At 33.4% G+C, this 16634-nt stretch overlaps 2 protein-coding genes across 4 annotated transcripts; both read left to right on the top strand.

Annotated features, from left to right (window-relative positions):
- Positions 5094 to 5731, top strand: LOC109342254 (dehydration-responsive element-binding protein 3-like). Its single transcript, XM_019580276.1, has one exon. It carries the CDS (start codon positions 5111 to 5113, stop codon positions 5729 to 5731), a length of 621 nt encoding a protein of 206 aa, XP_019435821.1. The 5' UTR covers positions 5094 to 5110.
- Positions 9753 to 16446, top strand: LOC109342971. Of its 3 annotated transcripts, XM_019581064.1 has the most exons (7): positions 9859 to 9974; positions 10013 to 10143; positions 10184 to 10581; positions 12380 to 13246; positions 13989 to 14444; positions 14844 to 15033; positions 15122 to 16446. In XM_019581064.1, exons 3-7 carry the CDS (start codon positions 10192 to 10194, stop codon positions 16060 to 16062), a joined length of 2844 nt encoding a protein of 947 aa, XP_019436609.1. In that variant the 5' UTR covers positions 9859 to 9974; positions 10013 to 10143; positions 10184 to 10191; the 3' UTR covers positions 16063 to 16446. The 3 variants fall into 3 exon arrangements, with proteins under 3 accessions (XP_019436608.1, XP_019436607.1, XP_019436609.1); XM_019581063.1 differs by having other exon boundaries at positions 9753 to 10143; XM_019581062.1 differs by having other exon boundaries at positions 9753 to 10581.

Below are 16634 nucleotides of genomic sequence, written 5' to 3'. Positions count from 1 at the left end.
TTATAACACATTATTTATTAATTTAGAATGAGTAAGACTTGAACCTATATCATTATTTAAAATTTTCACTCTAGCCATCAAACTAGGAGAACCTTATTATGACTAAAAAAGCATATTAAATCTTAACATACCCTCAAATTCACGTGGGTACTAGAAATCTACTTGAGTTTTCTAAAATCTGGAATAAGATGACAACAAAAGAGAAACCAAACTCCATTGAAAATGAAACCATTTACATTTGAGGCAATGGACCTAATAATTTTTAGGTATCAATTAAGCATAACTGATTGAAAGCAAACAATGAGATGAAGCAGAATTAATCAGATGCAACAACAATAATACTCATTGGAGCCAATGGAACAACTAGAAAACCATAGAAAAAAGTGGAAAGTATGTTTTAGATAAAATTTCAATATTTAGATATCAATGTTTTGTCGACAATATAATTTATGATATAATATGTTAGTAAGATGTACACCACCTAATAGAATATAATTAAGGATAATTGCTTGTAGATTTATTCCATCCTTTTCATCTTGCATGAAGAAATATAAGCAGCACCTAATTGTATAGAGGCCATAACTAATTAACCACGTTAAGATATGAAGATAGAAGGTTAATAGTAATTGAACAAAAGAGAGTTTATGATGCCAGCTAATGCAAATGGTACTAAGTACTATATTTTGTGAGTGTCATCAATTGATAGTTTGATATTTGATCAAGCCATCATTTTATTTTTGGATTTATCTAATAATACAACACCTACTCTAGAATTTAGGCCAAACAACTATTCAATGGAGTTTGGAATTTACTTCAACATTGAATAATATATCAATTAAATCTTGACCCAAAATTTGTGTTTGTACAAAATGTGGCTTGTATTGCATTCTTTAATCAAAATATAAATATTCTATAACAAGACATTAATTTAGTGATATAAAATTTCGTTAGATTAAAAAATTAAAAGATCTATAGTTCAATTTTTGTAAGTGACACGATATATATCTCAAAAAATGATTAGTTAATTATCCATAGGATGAAGATACTTTTGATATAGTTGCGAAAATATATAAATATTATAGCTAATAGATATATTCCATGACACCTTTAGACATTGGTATCATTACCTCTGAAAACAATTTTAACTTGTTAGTAGTTAGATGAAGAACTTAATTATTATTTTATGGATCTCAAAATGTACCATTTTATATGTTACATTAAAGCACGGAACCGATTTCTAAGGTTCTATGTGTTAACCATTGAATAGGTTAGATATGAGGTCAGATACGATCAATGTTTATAGAGTGGATTTAATTAAAGCAAAGAGAATGAACACACGTATAAATTCAGAGTAAAAGTACACAAAACAATAGATATTGAACCAAACAATTAATACAACTTTATTAAAACAACGCTTGAGGTGGTTTGGTTAATATGAGGTAACAAAAAGAAAAGAGATTTCCAAGGATCCAAATGGATACTACTATTTTATGAAAGATTATATATTCTAAAAAAAATTGTACCAAATTAGTCATATTTTATCAAATAATATAATTAAAATTATTTTTTATTTTTATAATTTTTTTATGAGCTGACGGATTGAGACACAAAAAATGGTACAGAAGATCTTCATCCCTATTTTACTCTGACAATGATCAGCATAAGATTAAAATAATCAATTATATAAGTACCCAACATGAAAAAATAATCATTTTTCCCCCTCTAATGCTATCACCAATTTACATGCATGCTAGAGTCCTAATTGACTATTAGCAAAGTAAAGGTATTATTTGTCTTATTGTTAATTATACTCAACCTAGGATCTCTAATTAATTGACTCGAAATGTGAAACGAATTTGAACCCCAAACGTGAGTAGTCTTATGTACAAAAAATAATAATAAAGACGTAAAAAAAATTCCAGAACTTAGTTGGTTTTTCTATATAGTAACACAATTAGTTTAACATTAATGTGTTTCTTTTTCTATACTGTATGGATAATATATAGTTAATTATTGTTAACTTTAATCACATAGGAACAACTACGTACTATACTTGTGTCATATATCAACAATTCAATCCACACTTGTGTACTCTTGTTCAGTTAACTATTTTTTTGTGGCATTGCATTATTGTACGAACTTTGTATAATGTGAAACACATGAAGATCAACAAACATGCATCTACCGACAAGTGAGCTTTTTGTTCTCAAAGTTTGATTCTTACACATGAGAACAAAAAACTATTGGTAGAACTGTTAAAGGCCTCAACTAAAAAATAATTGGCAATATAACAAACATTTAAATCATTCTCAAGACGATGAGGTAAGTGATATGAGACTTACTTCCCAACATGTCATCTTCACATAAGCCTACTGGACCAGACGACTGGTTATCTTTGACCCATAACTAAAGAGTATATCTTTTGGCCCATGAAAATGGGAAAGAAGTTGGGCTTTGGAGGTTTTATCTCAAAACCAATTGACAATGAAAGAAGTAACCCAACATGCATTTAAACCATTCTCGAGACAATGAGGTAGGCAATATGTAACTTACTTCCCAACTAGAACTAACTATGATGTAAAGATTCTTAATTAGTTTAGTAGAGAATATTTATGAATAGACAAGAGATCAACTAACATGGAATTGGAACCCCATTTACTCTATATATCAAAGCCAACACAACTTTATTATCTAGTAATTTGGTGCAACTTACTCATCAATGAAACCATTGCATAATAAGTAGAACTCTAACTCACACCTTATCTATATTATTCTATAAAGACAACAAATGTTAACTTTATATATTGATTTTAACTATCATGCAATAATTTTTTCTATTCCTATTTAGCCCTTTACTCTATGAAATATAAGTCTATTTCTTATCGACTAATATAACCTTCACTAGCTTATAGAATTGATTTTTAAAAGTTGATGTAAAAATAATCTATTTGCATTTAGGAATGGTATTTTAAGAAGATTTAAATCATATAATTGATTTTGTTTGGGTAGAAGTTGAAACTAGTTTAATTATTGGTTTGGTTTGCTATATGATAGAAAAGTATAATATTTTGTATCTCTAATTGGATATATGTTTTAAAAAATTTGTGAGTTCCATACTAGAGTCAATTCCATTATCCTGATAAGGTAAAACTTTTCAGTGAAATGAATTGCAACAGTTAGAATCGATTATTTTATATTATTTTCACAACAACAAATGCGAACCAAATATGTTAAAAATGTGAGAATTGCATTTCACCGTACACTTAATATTTCAGACCTGAAAGTCTAATACAAAAAGCTTCCATAAGCAAAAGGAAAAGGATCTTATATGCTCATTAATTATCCCACCAACTACTCAATCAAGGAAAGCTTTATTCCAAATGATGTGCACAAATATGAGGCATGTGAGTATGTATATTTTCACAAATATGCTGTATGTGACATTAAAACATGCTTGAATGTCTTCAAAAACTTTCACATTTCAAATTATTTATTTATAGTAAATGTATTTGATGTCAACACAATTATAATTATAAAAGTTCGATATAACCCCTAAAACTCTTATAGTTTAATATCAATATGGTGAAATATATTGTATCAATATAAATAATAGTGTATGTATTGAATATGAGAGCTTGTATTGTTGGATTAATTTTGTATTGGGTTTTTATTATTTAGTTAGTTTTGGTTAGGATGTTAGTTTTTTCATTCTTTATATAAATCATTCAATGTAATTTTGTAAATCATCAATTCATTCTTTCAATGAGTGAAATTTATATCATATTTCCGCTCTTGACGGTCATCACATAAACTTCTAATATGACAAAAATATGTGAGTGAATTTTATAGTTTTAATGTAGTCCCCATTAAAAGATTTAGAAGATTGATTAGTTTTTTTTGGTTTCCCACATGTATTTTCGCATTGGAGGCAATCTTGTCCGAGCCGGGAACATCCACAGGTACGTAGGGCTAAATCTCCCAGCGGACATTTTTTCATCCACAAAACTCGAACCTGAGTTCTTGCTTAAGGGGAATCAAACATGTACCACTTGAACCAACGTCTGTTGGTAGAAGATTGATTTGTTTAGGTATACACAAACTCACTGGCTCACAGTAATATTAAAATAATATATACGTTACACCTGAAGATATTAGAATAATTAGGTATAATTTTATCAGAAAGTTTGTTCACAGAACATGATCTTAGGGCTAATATTCTCATTTTTAAACATAATATTTAGGGTATGTTTACAAATTACAATGTGATGGGACAAGAATGGTAGTCCAACTATCATGATGATAAACAACAACATGCATGTAACTTTCTTCATCCTTCACCACCCCAACCCTTCTTCCATTAAAATGATTATTAACATGTGCATGCATCTATCCCTAAATCTGGCTTATTATATATGCATGATATAAATGCTGAACTAGTCTATCTTTATTCACTAACCCTAGTCAAGAAAGATACTCTATCCTCGAAAAAATTATGTTCTCTGTTTCAACATAATTAAGTTTGACTCATTTATTTAATGAGCTTAAATATAATTTATGAACCAAATTTGTCGAGCTAAATAATAAATCAAGTTTTAAACAAATACTGAATTGATTGAATTCATTGTCGGCACTAATCCTTAGCATTCAACCCTAGCCAAGCCAAGCCATTAGTGTGGGACCTTGTGGTGATCACCTTACAAATAAAGTCACACATTTTTCTTTCATTTGTCTCCTCCTTCAAATCCTTTTTCCTTTCTCCTACTAAACCCCCTCCTTCCTCCATTATCCTCATTTCTTATATATCCTACAAACTTTGTCACTATAACACACACTCTCTGTCATAAACACATGTTATACTTTTCATGATGACTTTATCTAGAAGGTATATTAATTAGACTTTCACTAATCCAAGTCTACTAAGAAGATTGATTAAGAGGGTGAAGCTATCTCATCACTTATATTATTCTTTTTCATTCACAATACTTAAACGACACTTTCCTTGAAAGGGATCAAAATCATTACCACTTGCACCAACCAGCATTATACTTACATACCCAAAAAGAATCACTTGTTAGAGTATAATCCCATTTTTTCACTTACTCTAGTATCAATGGGTGAGGCTCCTAGGTCAGAAATTGAAACAAGAACCACACACTACTCTTCTTCTTCTTCAACTTCAATTTCAAAACTTCAACAGAAGAAACGATCAAGAGATAACAGCAACAACAACATATACAGAGGGGTCCGAATGCGCGCGTGGGGGAAATGGGTATCCGAAATCCGTCAACCGCGAAAGAAGAACCGTATCTGGCTTGGCACCTTCGCCACCCCTGAGATGGCGGCGCGTGCACACGACGTCGCTGCTCTAACCATCAAGGGTTCCTCTGCTATCCTCAACTTTCCAGAACTTGCTCCTTTGTTTCCTCGACCAGCTTCTAACTCGCCACAAGATGTTCAAGCCGCTGCTGCCAAAGCCGCTTCCATGGAGCCTCCTCTTCCACCGTCATCGCCGCCACTGTCTTCATCTTCATCTTCTTCTTCCTCTTTTTCTTTGGTAGCGCTGACGGAGGAAGAGGAACTGGGTGAAATACTGGAGTTGCCAACGTTAGGTAGTAGTTTTGAATCACCCGAGCCGAGTAACGAGTTGGTGTATTTTGAGTGGCCCTATATTCATGATGATAATTATATTATATCATTGGAAGACTCAGACTCAGATATTATGGTTCTTTAGTGTCAACCATACTGAGCGCATCCTTGCTAGTGCATGTTATATCAAAGATGAGATCCTTTTCGACGTGGATTATGTGATACATGACAAAATTAATTTTTTTGGCTTTTTACTCATATTTTAATACTTATTCTCCACCGTAAGATGAACTCATGTCACTGATATCATTATGGCTTGTACCATTGACATGATTCTAGTCCATGTCTAATAAACATTCAACTTAAGTTCAAGCATTTGTTCAAAAAAGTGTGTTGATCCAAGTTAATAAGATGGATCAATATATCAATTCATGATAATAAAAGGTATAGGTCAAAAGGTCATGATTAGGTGTTGATATGTAATGCGAATAAGATGCATGTGAAGGTAATAAGATAAAATGTTATATAGAATGCATGACAATTTCATAAATAAAACATGTAATATTTCAAATAAGGATAGAGGTTGCAATTTATTTCTCCTACCACCAAACCACTTTTCAGATTTTTCTTCTTCTAAAGTACTTAATTAGTGCTTAATGTTCAATATGAGAGCCCTTTGACAATTTCAGTTTGAAGGGTTGAATGTATGTTCTTCTTGGTTCTCAAATATAGCTACTTTGCATTTCTCTTCCAACATATGAATGATATATATATGGGTCCCTTTCAGCCTAATCCTACTGTATGATATCAGAGTTCCAAACATTGAAGTAGTTGCAGAAATTGAGTGCCTTCTCTGGTTCTTTTATTGGGAAAGGTCAAAAGTAGTCTACTATGAATTAATGCAAATTAATAAGTGAAAATATACATGTATAAAGTGGTTCTGAGATTTCATTATATAGTTCTGCTTTCAATGACAATAATAGAAGGGTTAGAGGAAGATTCTATATTGCTTTTTAATTTTCCACAGTTCACAGTTCATTAACTTCTTCATTATATTTGTGTTAACTTTTCACCAAAAAAGCTCAACTTGGGTCCCTAAAATAAATACCTTAAACATGAGCCTTTATTTTCAAGGTGGTAATAAAATTCCATTGCCTTTATCATATGATTGAATAAAATGATTAATACGCCCTTAGGATTTGTATTGACCAAGTTAAGTTTTAAAGTGGTTATTTAAGTGTTGGCACGTTACATGGTTTGTATAGGTCTTGGAGTGTGTTCAAGATCGTGACAATATGCACTAAATATGGTCAATATATTTTAAAATAAATTGGTTTGGGTAAAAAACTAATTCTTTTTGGGATACATAATTATCACTCATAATAAATGTCATTTACAAGAATTGAACTCTTAATTTTTTTGATAATCCTAAAGATCTTGTGGGTTTTGTTGTCTAATTAACTATCCACTATTGTATTGTGTCAAAAATTTGTTCTTGTGTGTCTTGTTAAACAAGGTGGCCTTCAAACATTTGGGTTCTGCTAGTTTGAACACAACTTTTTTTCTTAAAAAATAAAGCATTCAATACGTTATTTATTAATTTTAATTATATAATAGTAATACTTTGTTTCTCATTAAAGGGTTATTAATTTATTTAATCATTACCATTAATAAAACCAAGTAATAATAATTATAAATTTTGTGCCCATATTTGAAACAATTAGCGTAACAATTATAATCACACGGAGATTAACTACTGTGTATATCAAATGAAAAATTATAATAAATTTTCACAAGTATAGGGTAAAAAGTATTAGATATTCCTATTGGTACTAGTGTTGTGAGAATCGGACCGTACTGGACGGTTTAATTGTTGACCGGACTTGAAAATGACTCTAGTTTACCATTTTAACTGAGTGAAGGTTAGACCGCTTTGAACCGAAAAAATTCCGGTCCGACCATGTTAACCCGGTTAAACTGGAAGTAAACCGGACGGTTCACTTAAAAATTAAAAAATGGAACATTACTCTAGTTTTTTGTTTTACTTTAATCCAAAGAAGAGATGAAGAGACGTTACTTTAATATAATTTTACATGATTATTAATTATATAAAAGCTTACATTTGTATATAATTATATATTTATATATAAAAATTATTAATTAGGTGTAAAATCACCCTCTTAGACCAAATGGTTTAACTATTTAAACCTAATACAAAATCTCTTCTGAATTGATATCGGGCTCGGGTGACGCAAATGCAGCTCCCAAAAGGTGTGTTTTTGTGGTTTATATAATTTATGTTCTTGTCTTCACCTATAACGCAACATGATTGAGAGATATCTAATGGTTGAGGTGTTTCAATAATAGAGAGTAGCATTAAAGTGCATTTTCTTAAATTTGTTCATCTAATAATTGCCCAAGATTGATACTTAATTAATTTATATGTTGTGTTAGTTTAGAAGTCAAAACTTCATGACCCCAATAAATAGCTTAAGATGTGAGGCAAATAGACCCGTTACTTTAATTTGCTTACCATATATCCTTGTCTTTTTAGCACAAGACTTTGGTCTATTATTTTCAGAGTTTGATGGGTGAACCCATGGAGCTGAAACTTTATGTATTGATCATAAAAATATTTAATTATTAATTGTATTATAATGTTATATTAGGAGTTCTTTCCGATAGAAGTTAAGCAACAATTGTGTAAGCATGATATAGTTTGATTTATGGGTTTATGACAACTATATTGGTGTGTAATACTATATGCGTTGCCTTATATGAAAGATTCTCCTGATGCATGCATAAGCTCAATGGTTCCATATATAACTTCTGAATAAGTGTGTGATAGTGATACTCTTTACTTCTGTTATATTAAAAATATTATTCTCACTCTTTATTTATTTATATTGTTATTCTATACTTTCCTTTTATGAGATAAAAGCAAGATGTGAAACATGAGAGTAAAGAGAATGAAATGCATGAAATATATTTATGTTATGGCTTGGTTGGTGGCAAGGTGTCAAGTCTAGTCATTAATTTTACCATATATTAATTAATGAGACCTTTATTGTTGGTCACGAAAGGTATGAGAGACTGAGGCACACTCTTTTTTTATTTATTGATTCAAACTTTAATATCCATAAATCTCTTTAATATGAGTAACTAATTTGTTACATATAATAATTTATCTTTCTAAAAGGAGAGGGTGGATAAGATCATTTGTATTTAGTGGAACATGACATGCACAAACCAAGACAAAGTACCTTGTAACATGTTATATGTTCCAGATTTTGATGGAGGGAGATCTCGTGTACTATTGATGTCCCCAATGGGTGTATCAAGTCAATCAAAATATGTCAATTAATTGAGAAAAGAAAATATAAAAAACATAAATTAATATTTTATATTATTTTGAGAAAAACTATTGATTAGAGATATGGAGACATAATTTTTTTGGGACACATGATTCTTGTCCGATTTTGATATCCCATGCATTACCATTGTCTCTCTGTTTGTTGAAGCACCCACCAATGATAAGTTACATATATAGTTAGGCATGCGTCCAAGTCATTACAATTCTTGTAGAGTTCTAACTTCTAACTATTAAAAGTTAAAACTACCCCCAAACCCCAATCTCATTCTTCATATTAAATTTGCGTTTTCACATAACCATTTTAATTGTTCTAGGGATATGTGTGCAAAAACAATACAAAGAACATTGAAAAACTCTCTCTATGCCACCAGCTTATAGCACATGTTTGATATAATCTGTAGCAGGCTTGATTTATGAAGAAAAAAAACTTATAAAACAATAATCCCAATCAAATATGCATATCTCAATACATAAATAAAAACAAAATCTAATAAGAGATTTTGTACTAAACAAAATGTAATAAGAGATTTTGTACTAAACAAAATGTAATAAGAGATTCCATGTTAAACATATACTAAAATGTTATAGTCTTCTACTAAATTTTCTTATAAATCTTCCTATTTATAAAAGAGTGATACATATTATTTATAAATCAATCATTAATTAATGAATAAAGGATCATCCTCTTGTGACATATGTCAGTTTTTTGTGTGGGTACCAAAATTAATAGGAGGATTTACTGGATTAATGAATAAAACACTCTATTTACTTTGATTTTATATTTTTGTGACCCAATTTTTTGTTACTTATCTCTTGTGTCCCCACCCCTTAGCATACTTGAAAGTCAAGCAAGAATATAACTAGAATACTTTCCCTGACACCCCAACACCACATAAAAAGAAAGCAAAATTCAACTTCACAGAAACAAAAAGTTTCAAACTTGTCCCCACCCCACAACAAAATCACTCCAATTTCTTCTCTGGGTCTTCTTCCTTTCTCTAAATTTAGTGATTTTTTTTGTTTTTTTGTTTTTTTGTTTTTTGCAATAAGGTTCATTGAGGAATTTCCAAAATTTCACTTCACAGACACAAAAAGCTTCAAACTTGATCCACCCCAAATCAAATTCACTCCAATTTCTCATCTGGGTCTTCTTCATTTCCCTAAAAGATTTGCTTTTTATTTAGATTATGTCACTAAGAGTCTCCAATAGGAACCAACAATTAGAAATCAACATGCCAGTGCACTCAATCGATGATTTTCCTTCTCCATTCGGCGACCCAAGTTCAACCTTTTCCGATTCTGAGCTCCGCGAAACAGCATACGAGGTTCTCATGTGTGCTTGTCGGAGTTCCGGTCCAAAGCCGTTAACTTTCATATCGCAGTCGGAGAGAGGGGATCGGGGTCATGCTCCGGCGGCGGTGGGGACGGCGTCACTAAACAGGTCGCTGACTTCGGCAGCGACGAGGAAGGTGAAGAAGGCGTTGGGTCTGAAAACGGCGTCGTTGAAGAGTAGTGGTAAGCGTGCAGTGACAACTGGGGAGTTGATGAGAGTTCAGATGAGAATTTCGGAGAGGAGTGATAGCAGAGTTAGGCGTGCACTTTTGAGAATTGCTGCAAGTCAGGTATATGTGTGGAAAAAACAGATTTTTGATTATATGTGTGATAATAGATTATAATAGAATCTGTTTTATGTTTTACTAAAGGTGATTATAAGATAATCTGTTATGTTTATGTTGCACAAAAAAGTGGCTTTTATACAGTAAATTACTAAAAATAGTATGTGATTGTTTGTATGAAAAGGGTGGCCCAGTGTAGGAGTTTGCTTTCATTTGTTTGGAGTTTGGACTCATGAGTTGATTTGTTGCTGAACTGCATGGCTAGTGGCAAATGAACTTTCCTCCATCTTGTTTTTCTTCGGGATAAAGTACATCTACCCCCAGCCCGACCAAGCGGGAGCTTGATGAACTTGGCTGGCTTTTTTTAGTAGGTTTTAGGAAATGACACTCTACTGAATATATTCTACTGCTAAAACTACTATCCACCCCATTGACTTATTTTGACTAAAATCGATGTTCTAAAAACCAAAATCGAGATTGAAGATGTTCGGGTTTAGGATTTAGGGTTGAAGTGAATAATGTTCAAACTAGATACATAGTTAATTCATGGTCTGTCTTTGTTCATTTGATTGGTTTGGTCCGGTTTTTAAACATTAGTTACTAGGTTGTGATTATAGTATCTTGCTTAATCCCAACAACTAATCATATATTGCTTAGCTTCATAACTTGCGCTAAATCTTATGATGAAATCTATATAGTTCATGACCAATTGTTGCTCATGATGGGTGGCGGTAATTCTTGATCCGTCTTTCTGCACTGGCTAATGTCCAGTGCAACTGCTAATTGCTGAGTGCTAAGTAGCAAATACCATTCCAGCATATCGCCCTTCGAAATTTATCACGAGAATGGCAAAAAATAACTGATTTGATTCGAAGTCATTGGTTGCATCAATATAGTTTGCAAGGTGTCATGCATAGTCACGGCCATTCCCAACACCAAGGGTTACAGTCATAGGATAGGAAGTCATTCATGATGACCAAAGAGATAATGTATCACTAGTCACAGGGAACAATTAGTGATGAATGATCTAGATTTTATCGTCAGGTTTAGCTGTTTTGCACAAGTTACAAAGATATAAAAAATAAACCATGGTTAGTTGTTAGGTTAAACAGAATATGATATCTTTTTAATAGATTCTGTTACTCAAAAGGAGTTAAACATGTGGAGTGTGATTTTAGCAATAAATTGGACGAAAAACCTTAATAGAAATTAATGTAATTTACTGTGCTAAACTTGATTGGGTTGCCCGATTTCGTGCTGAAGTTATGAAACTGGCCCAGTTTACCCTGTATATGATTGGGCCACCCTAAACTTTAGCACTGTGTAATTTATTAATACATCTAATTAAACAATGTGATTAATCATGGTTTCAAAATTTAGACCGCAATATTGCAGTTGCAGAATTGCTAGGTGATTTTAACTCACAAAAATGCCACATCCCTAATCACAATAGCTGTAATGCCCACAATTGTAGTAACAACAATACAACCGTGACTTCTGCTGCAATTTGAAACCGTGTTATTGAGTAAATAAAAGACATGAGGCTAATGAACATTAGCTGTTGGCTACTTTTATGTGCATTTCATTGGTTCTATGGTATTATTGATTCATCTTTAAAATTTGTATTTCACTTTTGTTTATTTCCTTTTAGTTGATCATGAAATAGGATTGTATTTCCTATGTTCAGAAAAGATTGGGATTGAAACATTTGGATCAAAACTCGAAATCTCAACTTCTATATTATGTCTCCTTACATCTATTTATGAACTAATGATAGCTTACTAGGTATTTGTTAATGAAATAGCTAGGAAGACGCATGGAGTTGGTGGTTCTTCCACTAGAGTTAATACAACAGTTCAAGTCTTCAGATTTCCCCAGTCAACATGAGTATGAGGCTTGGCTGAAGAGAAATTTGAAGGTTCTTGAAGCAGGACTCATCTTGTATCCTCACCTTCCTTTAGATAAGGTAGACAATTCTGCACAACGCCTCCGGCGCATAATCCGCGGAGCCCTTGAGAACCCTATGGATATTGGAAAGAGCACCGAATCAATGCAAACCCTCCGGAGTGTTGTTTTATCCCTTGCTTGCAGATCATCTGATGGGTCTGTTCCTGAGTCATGCCATTGGGCTGATGGGTTTCCGCTGAACCTTTGGATATACAAAACTCTTTTAGAAGCTTGTTTTGATCTTCATGAAAATACTGCTGTGATAGAAGAGATTGATGAGGTCCTAGAGCTCACTAAGAAGACATGGGTTATGCTCGGAATTAATGACATGCTGCACAATATTTGTTTCTCGTGGGTCTTATTTCATCGGTATGTTTCCACTGACGAGGTTGAATATGATCTGTTGTTTGCATCTAGTAATATACTAGCAGAGGTTGAGAAAGATACTAAGGCCACAAAAGATCCTTTTTACGCAAAAACTCTGAGCTCTACATTGAGTTTGATGTTAAGTTGGGCAGAGAAAAGGCTCCTTACGTACCACGATACTTTCCATAATGATAATATTGAATCAATGGAAAGCCTTGTTTCTCTTGCTGCATTGTCAGCAAAGATATTGGCTGAAGACATCTCTCATGAGTATAATCGGAAGAGGAAAGAAGCTGATGTAGCCTGCACAATAGTTGAAAAGTACATTAGGTCGTCACTGCATGCTGTTTTTTCTCAGGCAAGTTCCATCATTCAAACTTCGTAAACTTGAATACTCCCTTTTAGATTGTATAAACATGTGATAAATTATGACATATATTCTACATGGCATACTTTTGATCCCACTGATTCAAATAGGATAAAGTCAAAGTCAGCTCTTTTGCTCTATTATGATTCTAACTTCCCAAAAGTAATTTGCTCTCCGGTTTTCCTCTATGTTTAGAAAGCTGCTATTGATTCTTTTTATGTAATGTAGGAGCTTAAGGGCTCGTTTGTTAGAGCTTAAGGGCCCACTTATACAACTTATGTAAATCAGATGCTGTTTTACATTTGGCTTCAATTATTAAAAATGTTTTTTTTAAGAATCCGACAAATATAGTTTCTCTTAAAATCTGAATTTCATTTTTAGCCTCTACTTTTAGTAAAAGCCTCTTCACTTGTGAGGGTAAGACTGCATACATCCATTTTTCCCAGACCCACTAGATGGGAGCTTCGTGCATTGGTCTTCCCTTTTTCTATTTTTAGTAAAAGCCTAACCAACCAAACATGTAGATGTCAGAAGCAATTTCTTATTAAAAAATATTTGTTGTGAATAAGGCATTAACTTCCTTTAGTCCTTTTGATCCTACCATGTTTTATGAGCTAACATTCTCCAATTGAGGTTTCATCATTTCATGGTTTAATACTTCATTTTAAAAAGCTATCAACTAATTATGGTGCCGTCGGTATTACTTAACTCTTCTAAATATCTTTTAAGGCAGAAATTGGAGAAACTGGATCCCAGCAAACATCTATCTGGAAAACAGAATAAAGCGTTTCCTACTCTTTCTGTTCTTGCTAGAGAGATTACGGAACTGGCTTATAATGAGAAGGCGGTATTTAGTCCCAGACTGAAGAGATGGCACCCTCTTCCTGCTGGTGTTGCTGTTGCTACCCTTCATGTATGTTATGGAAAGGTGTTGAAGCAATACGTTAAGGGTATTACTGAGTTGACACCCGATGCTATAAAAGTGCTAACGGATGCTGACAAATTGGAGAAAGATCTGGTTCAGATAGCAGTCGAAGATTCTGTTGACAGCGAAGATGGTGGGAAATCCATTATAAGGGAGATGCAACCTTATGAGGCTGAAGCTGTAGTTGCAAATCTGGTCAAGTCATGGATAAAGATCAGATTGGATAGACTGGGGGAATGGGTTGATAGAAATCTCCAAAAAGAGGTATGCCAAATTGTGTTTCTCATAACCTAATGAAGTTGACATAGCATATTGAAGGTGTTTCTATTTCCTTTTTACCTTTTAAGTGGTTTTCTTTAAGATGTTGTAAGATTCTACTAGCGCAATGTTACTTATTACAAAGGGACATGATTGTCAGTAAAATTAGAATTTTTAGGCGGCATTTGAAAGAGCTTATAGAAAGCCTTTTTTGGGTTTATGAGAATAGCTTATGACTTTCCTCTAAGCTCTTATTTGCTTATTTCAAAAAGTATATCAGAGAAGCTTATGAAAATAAGTTATTTTTAGCTTATTTCAAAGAAGAATATTGGACAAGCGCTTCATTAAACTGTTTACCCAAACATGCCCTTAATATATTTTTTAATTTCACTTCCTTTTCTATAGCAATGGAATCCACAGGCAAATAAAGAGGGTTTTGCTCCTTCTGCTGTTGAAGTTCTACGAATCGTAGATGACACTCTGGAATCGTTCTTTTTGTTGCCTATACCCATGCATGCAGTTTTGCTTCCTGAATTGATGTCCGGTCTTGACAAATCTCTTCAACAATACATTTTGAAAGCCAACTCTGTCTGTGGTATATATATTTACCAGATAGCATTTGATTTAGCGAATGAGTTATTCAATCCCTGTGTGATGAGGGTCTTCTTTTGTATGATCTGCAGGGAACCGTAATACTTTCATCCCAGTTATGCCTGCATTGACTAGGTGCTCAAAAAAATCAAAATCGCATGGTGTATTCCGTAAAAAAGAGAAGTCGCAAATGACTCAGAGGAGGAAAGCCCATGATGGAACCACAAATGGAGGTAACTCATCTGATATAGATATACCCCAGCTGTGCCTTCGCGTAAATACTATGCAGCGCATCCGAATGGAATTAGGGGTTTTGGAAAAGAGGATAGTTGCTCATCTCAGTAGTTCTAAATCCGCTGCAGACAATGATATAGCAAATGGGGTTAACTTGAAGTTCAAGCTTTCTCCAGCTGCTACTGTGGAAAGTATACATCAACTCTGTGAGTGCATAGCATACAAACTAGTTTTCCATGATCTAAGTCATGTTCTTTGGGATGGCCTGTATGTTGGAGAAGTTTCATCAACCAGGATTGAGGCTTTTCTTCAGGAACTTGAGCAATACTTGGAGATTATATCATCAACCGTGCATGATAAAGTTAGAACCCGTGTCATTGTTCAAATAATGCATGCTTCTTTCGATGGGTTCTTATTTGTTTTACTAGCCGGAGGGCCATCACGTGCTTTCTCACTTCATGATTCTACCATAATAGAGGAAGATTTCAAGCTTCTGACCGACTTATTCTGGTCAAACGGAGATGGATTACCTGCCGAATTGATAGAAAAGCATTCAACCACTATCAGAGTTGTACTTCCCTTGTTTCACACGGATACTGGGTACATAATTCAGCAATTCAGTGAGCTTACCATGGAAATGTATGGTTCTTCAGCAAAATCGCGGCTTCCATTGCCTCCAACTGCAGAACAATGGAGCCCAAGAGAACCAAACACATTGCTAAGAGTTTTGTGTTACAGGAATGATGAGGCAGCTGCTAAGTTCCTTAAGAAGCATTACAACTTGCCTAGGAAAGTCTAACAATTAATGAGTAACCCCCTCTGATCTATAAGGCTTTTGTCATCCAATATAATTTTTCCGCGGCTTCTTTTTCTATGATTCGACAGTCTCATAAGTTGGTTTCTGAGGGTATGGTTGAAGCCAAAGGGAATATATCTATCAATGATGATCAAAACTATACTTCATACATGTGAGATTCTTCGGCTTTCTGATTTGTTTGCCTCTGTATGCAGCATGTGTCAAAATGCAATTTCTGATCACGTGCAGGATACAGAGAAGTATTTATATTTAGTTATTGTTCATGTAGTGGGTTGAGTGTTTTCCATGTGTACTTGAAATGCCTATTTCTTGGTCTTACACGGTTGTTTTTTTTGTGATATTACTTGTGCTTGACCATATGAGAGTCTCTCTCTCTCTCTCTCTCTCTCTATATATATATACATGTATGAGTACAGGATTTGCTGTCTAATATCTTATTTTCGTGGTTGGGAGATGGACCAACCCCATGAATGGGATTTGGTTCATAGTAGGGATATGGTAAGTAGGACATAGTTCACCCCATAAAAGCTTGAACAAATTACCAATGAGATTTT

This window comes from Lupinus angustifolius, chromosome LG03 (genome assembly GCF_001865875.1).
Source record: "Lupinus angustifolius cultivar Tanjil chromosome LG03, LupAngTanjil_v1.0, whole genome shotgun sequence".
Classification (NCBI taxonomy): Eukaryota; Viridiplantae; Streptophyta; class Magnoliopsida; order Fabales; family Fabaceae; genus Lupinus; species Lupinus angustifolius.
This window is presented reverse-complemented; position numbering and strand designations above follow the sequence as displayed.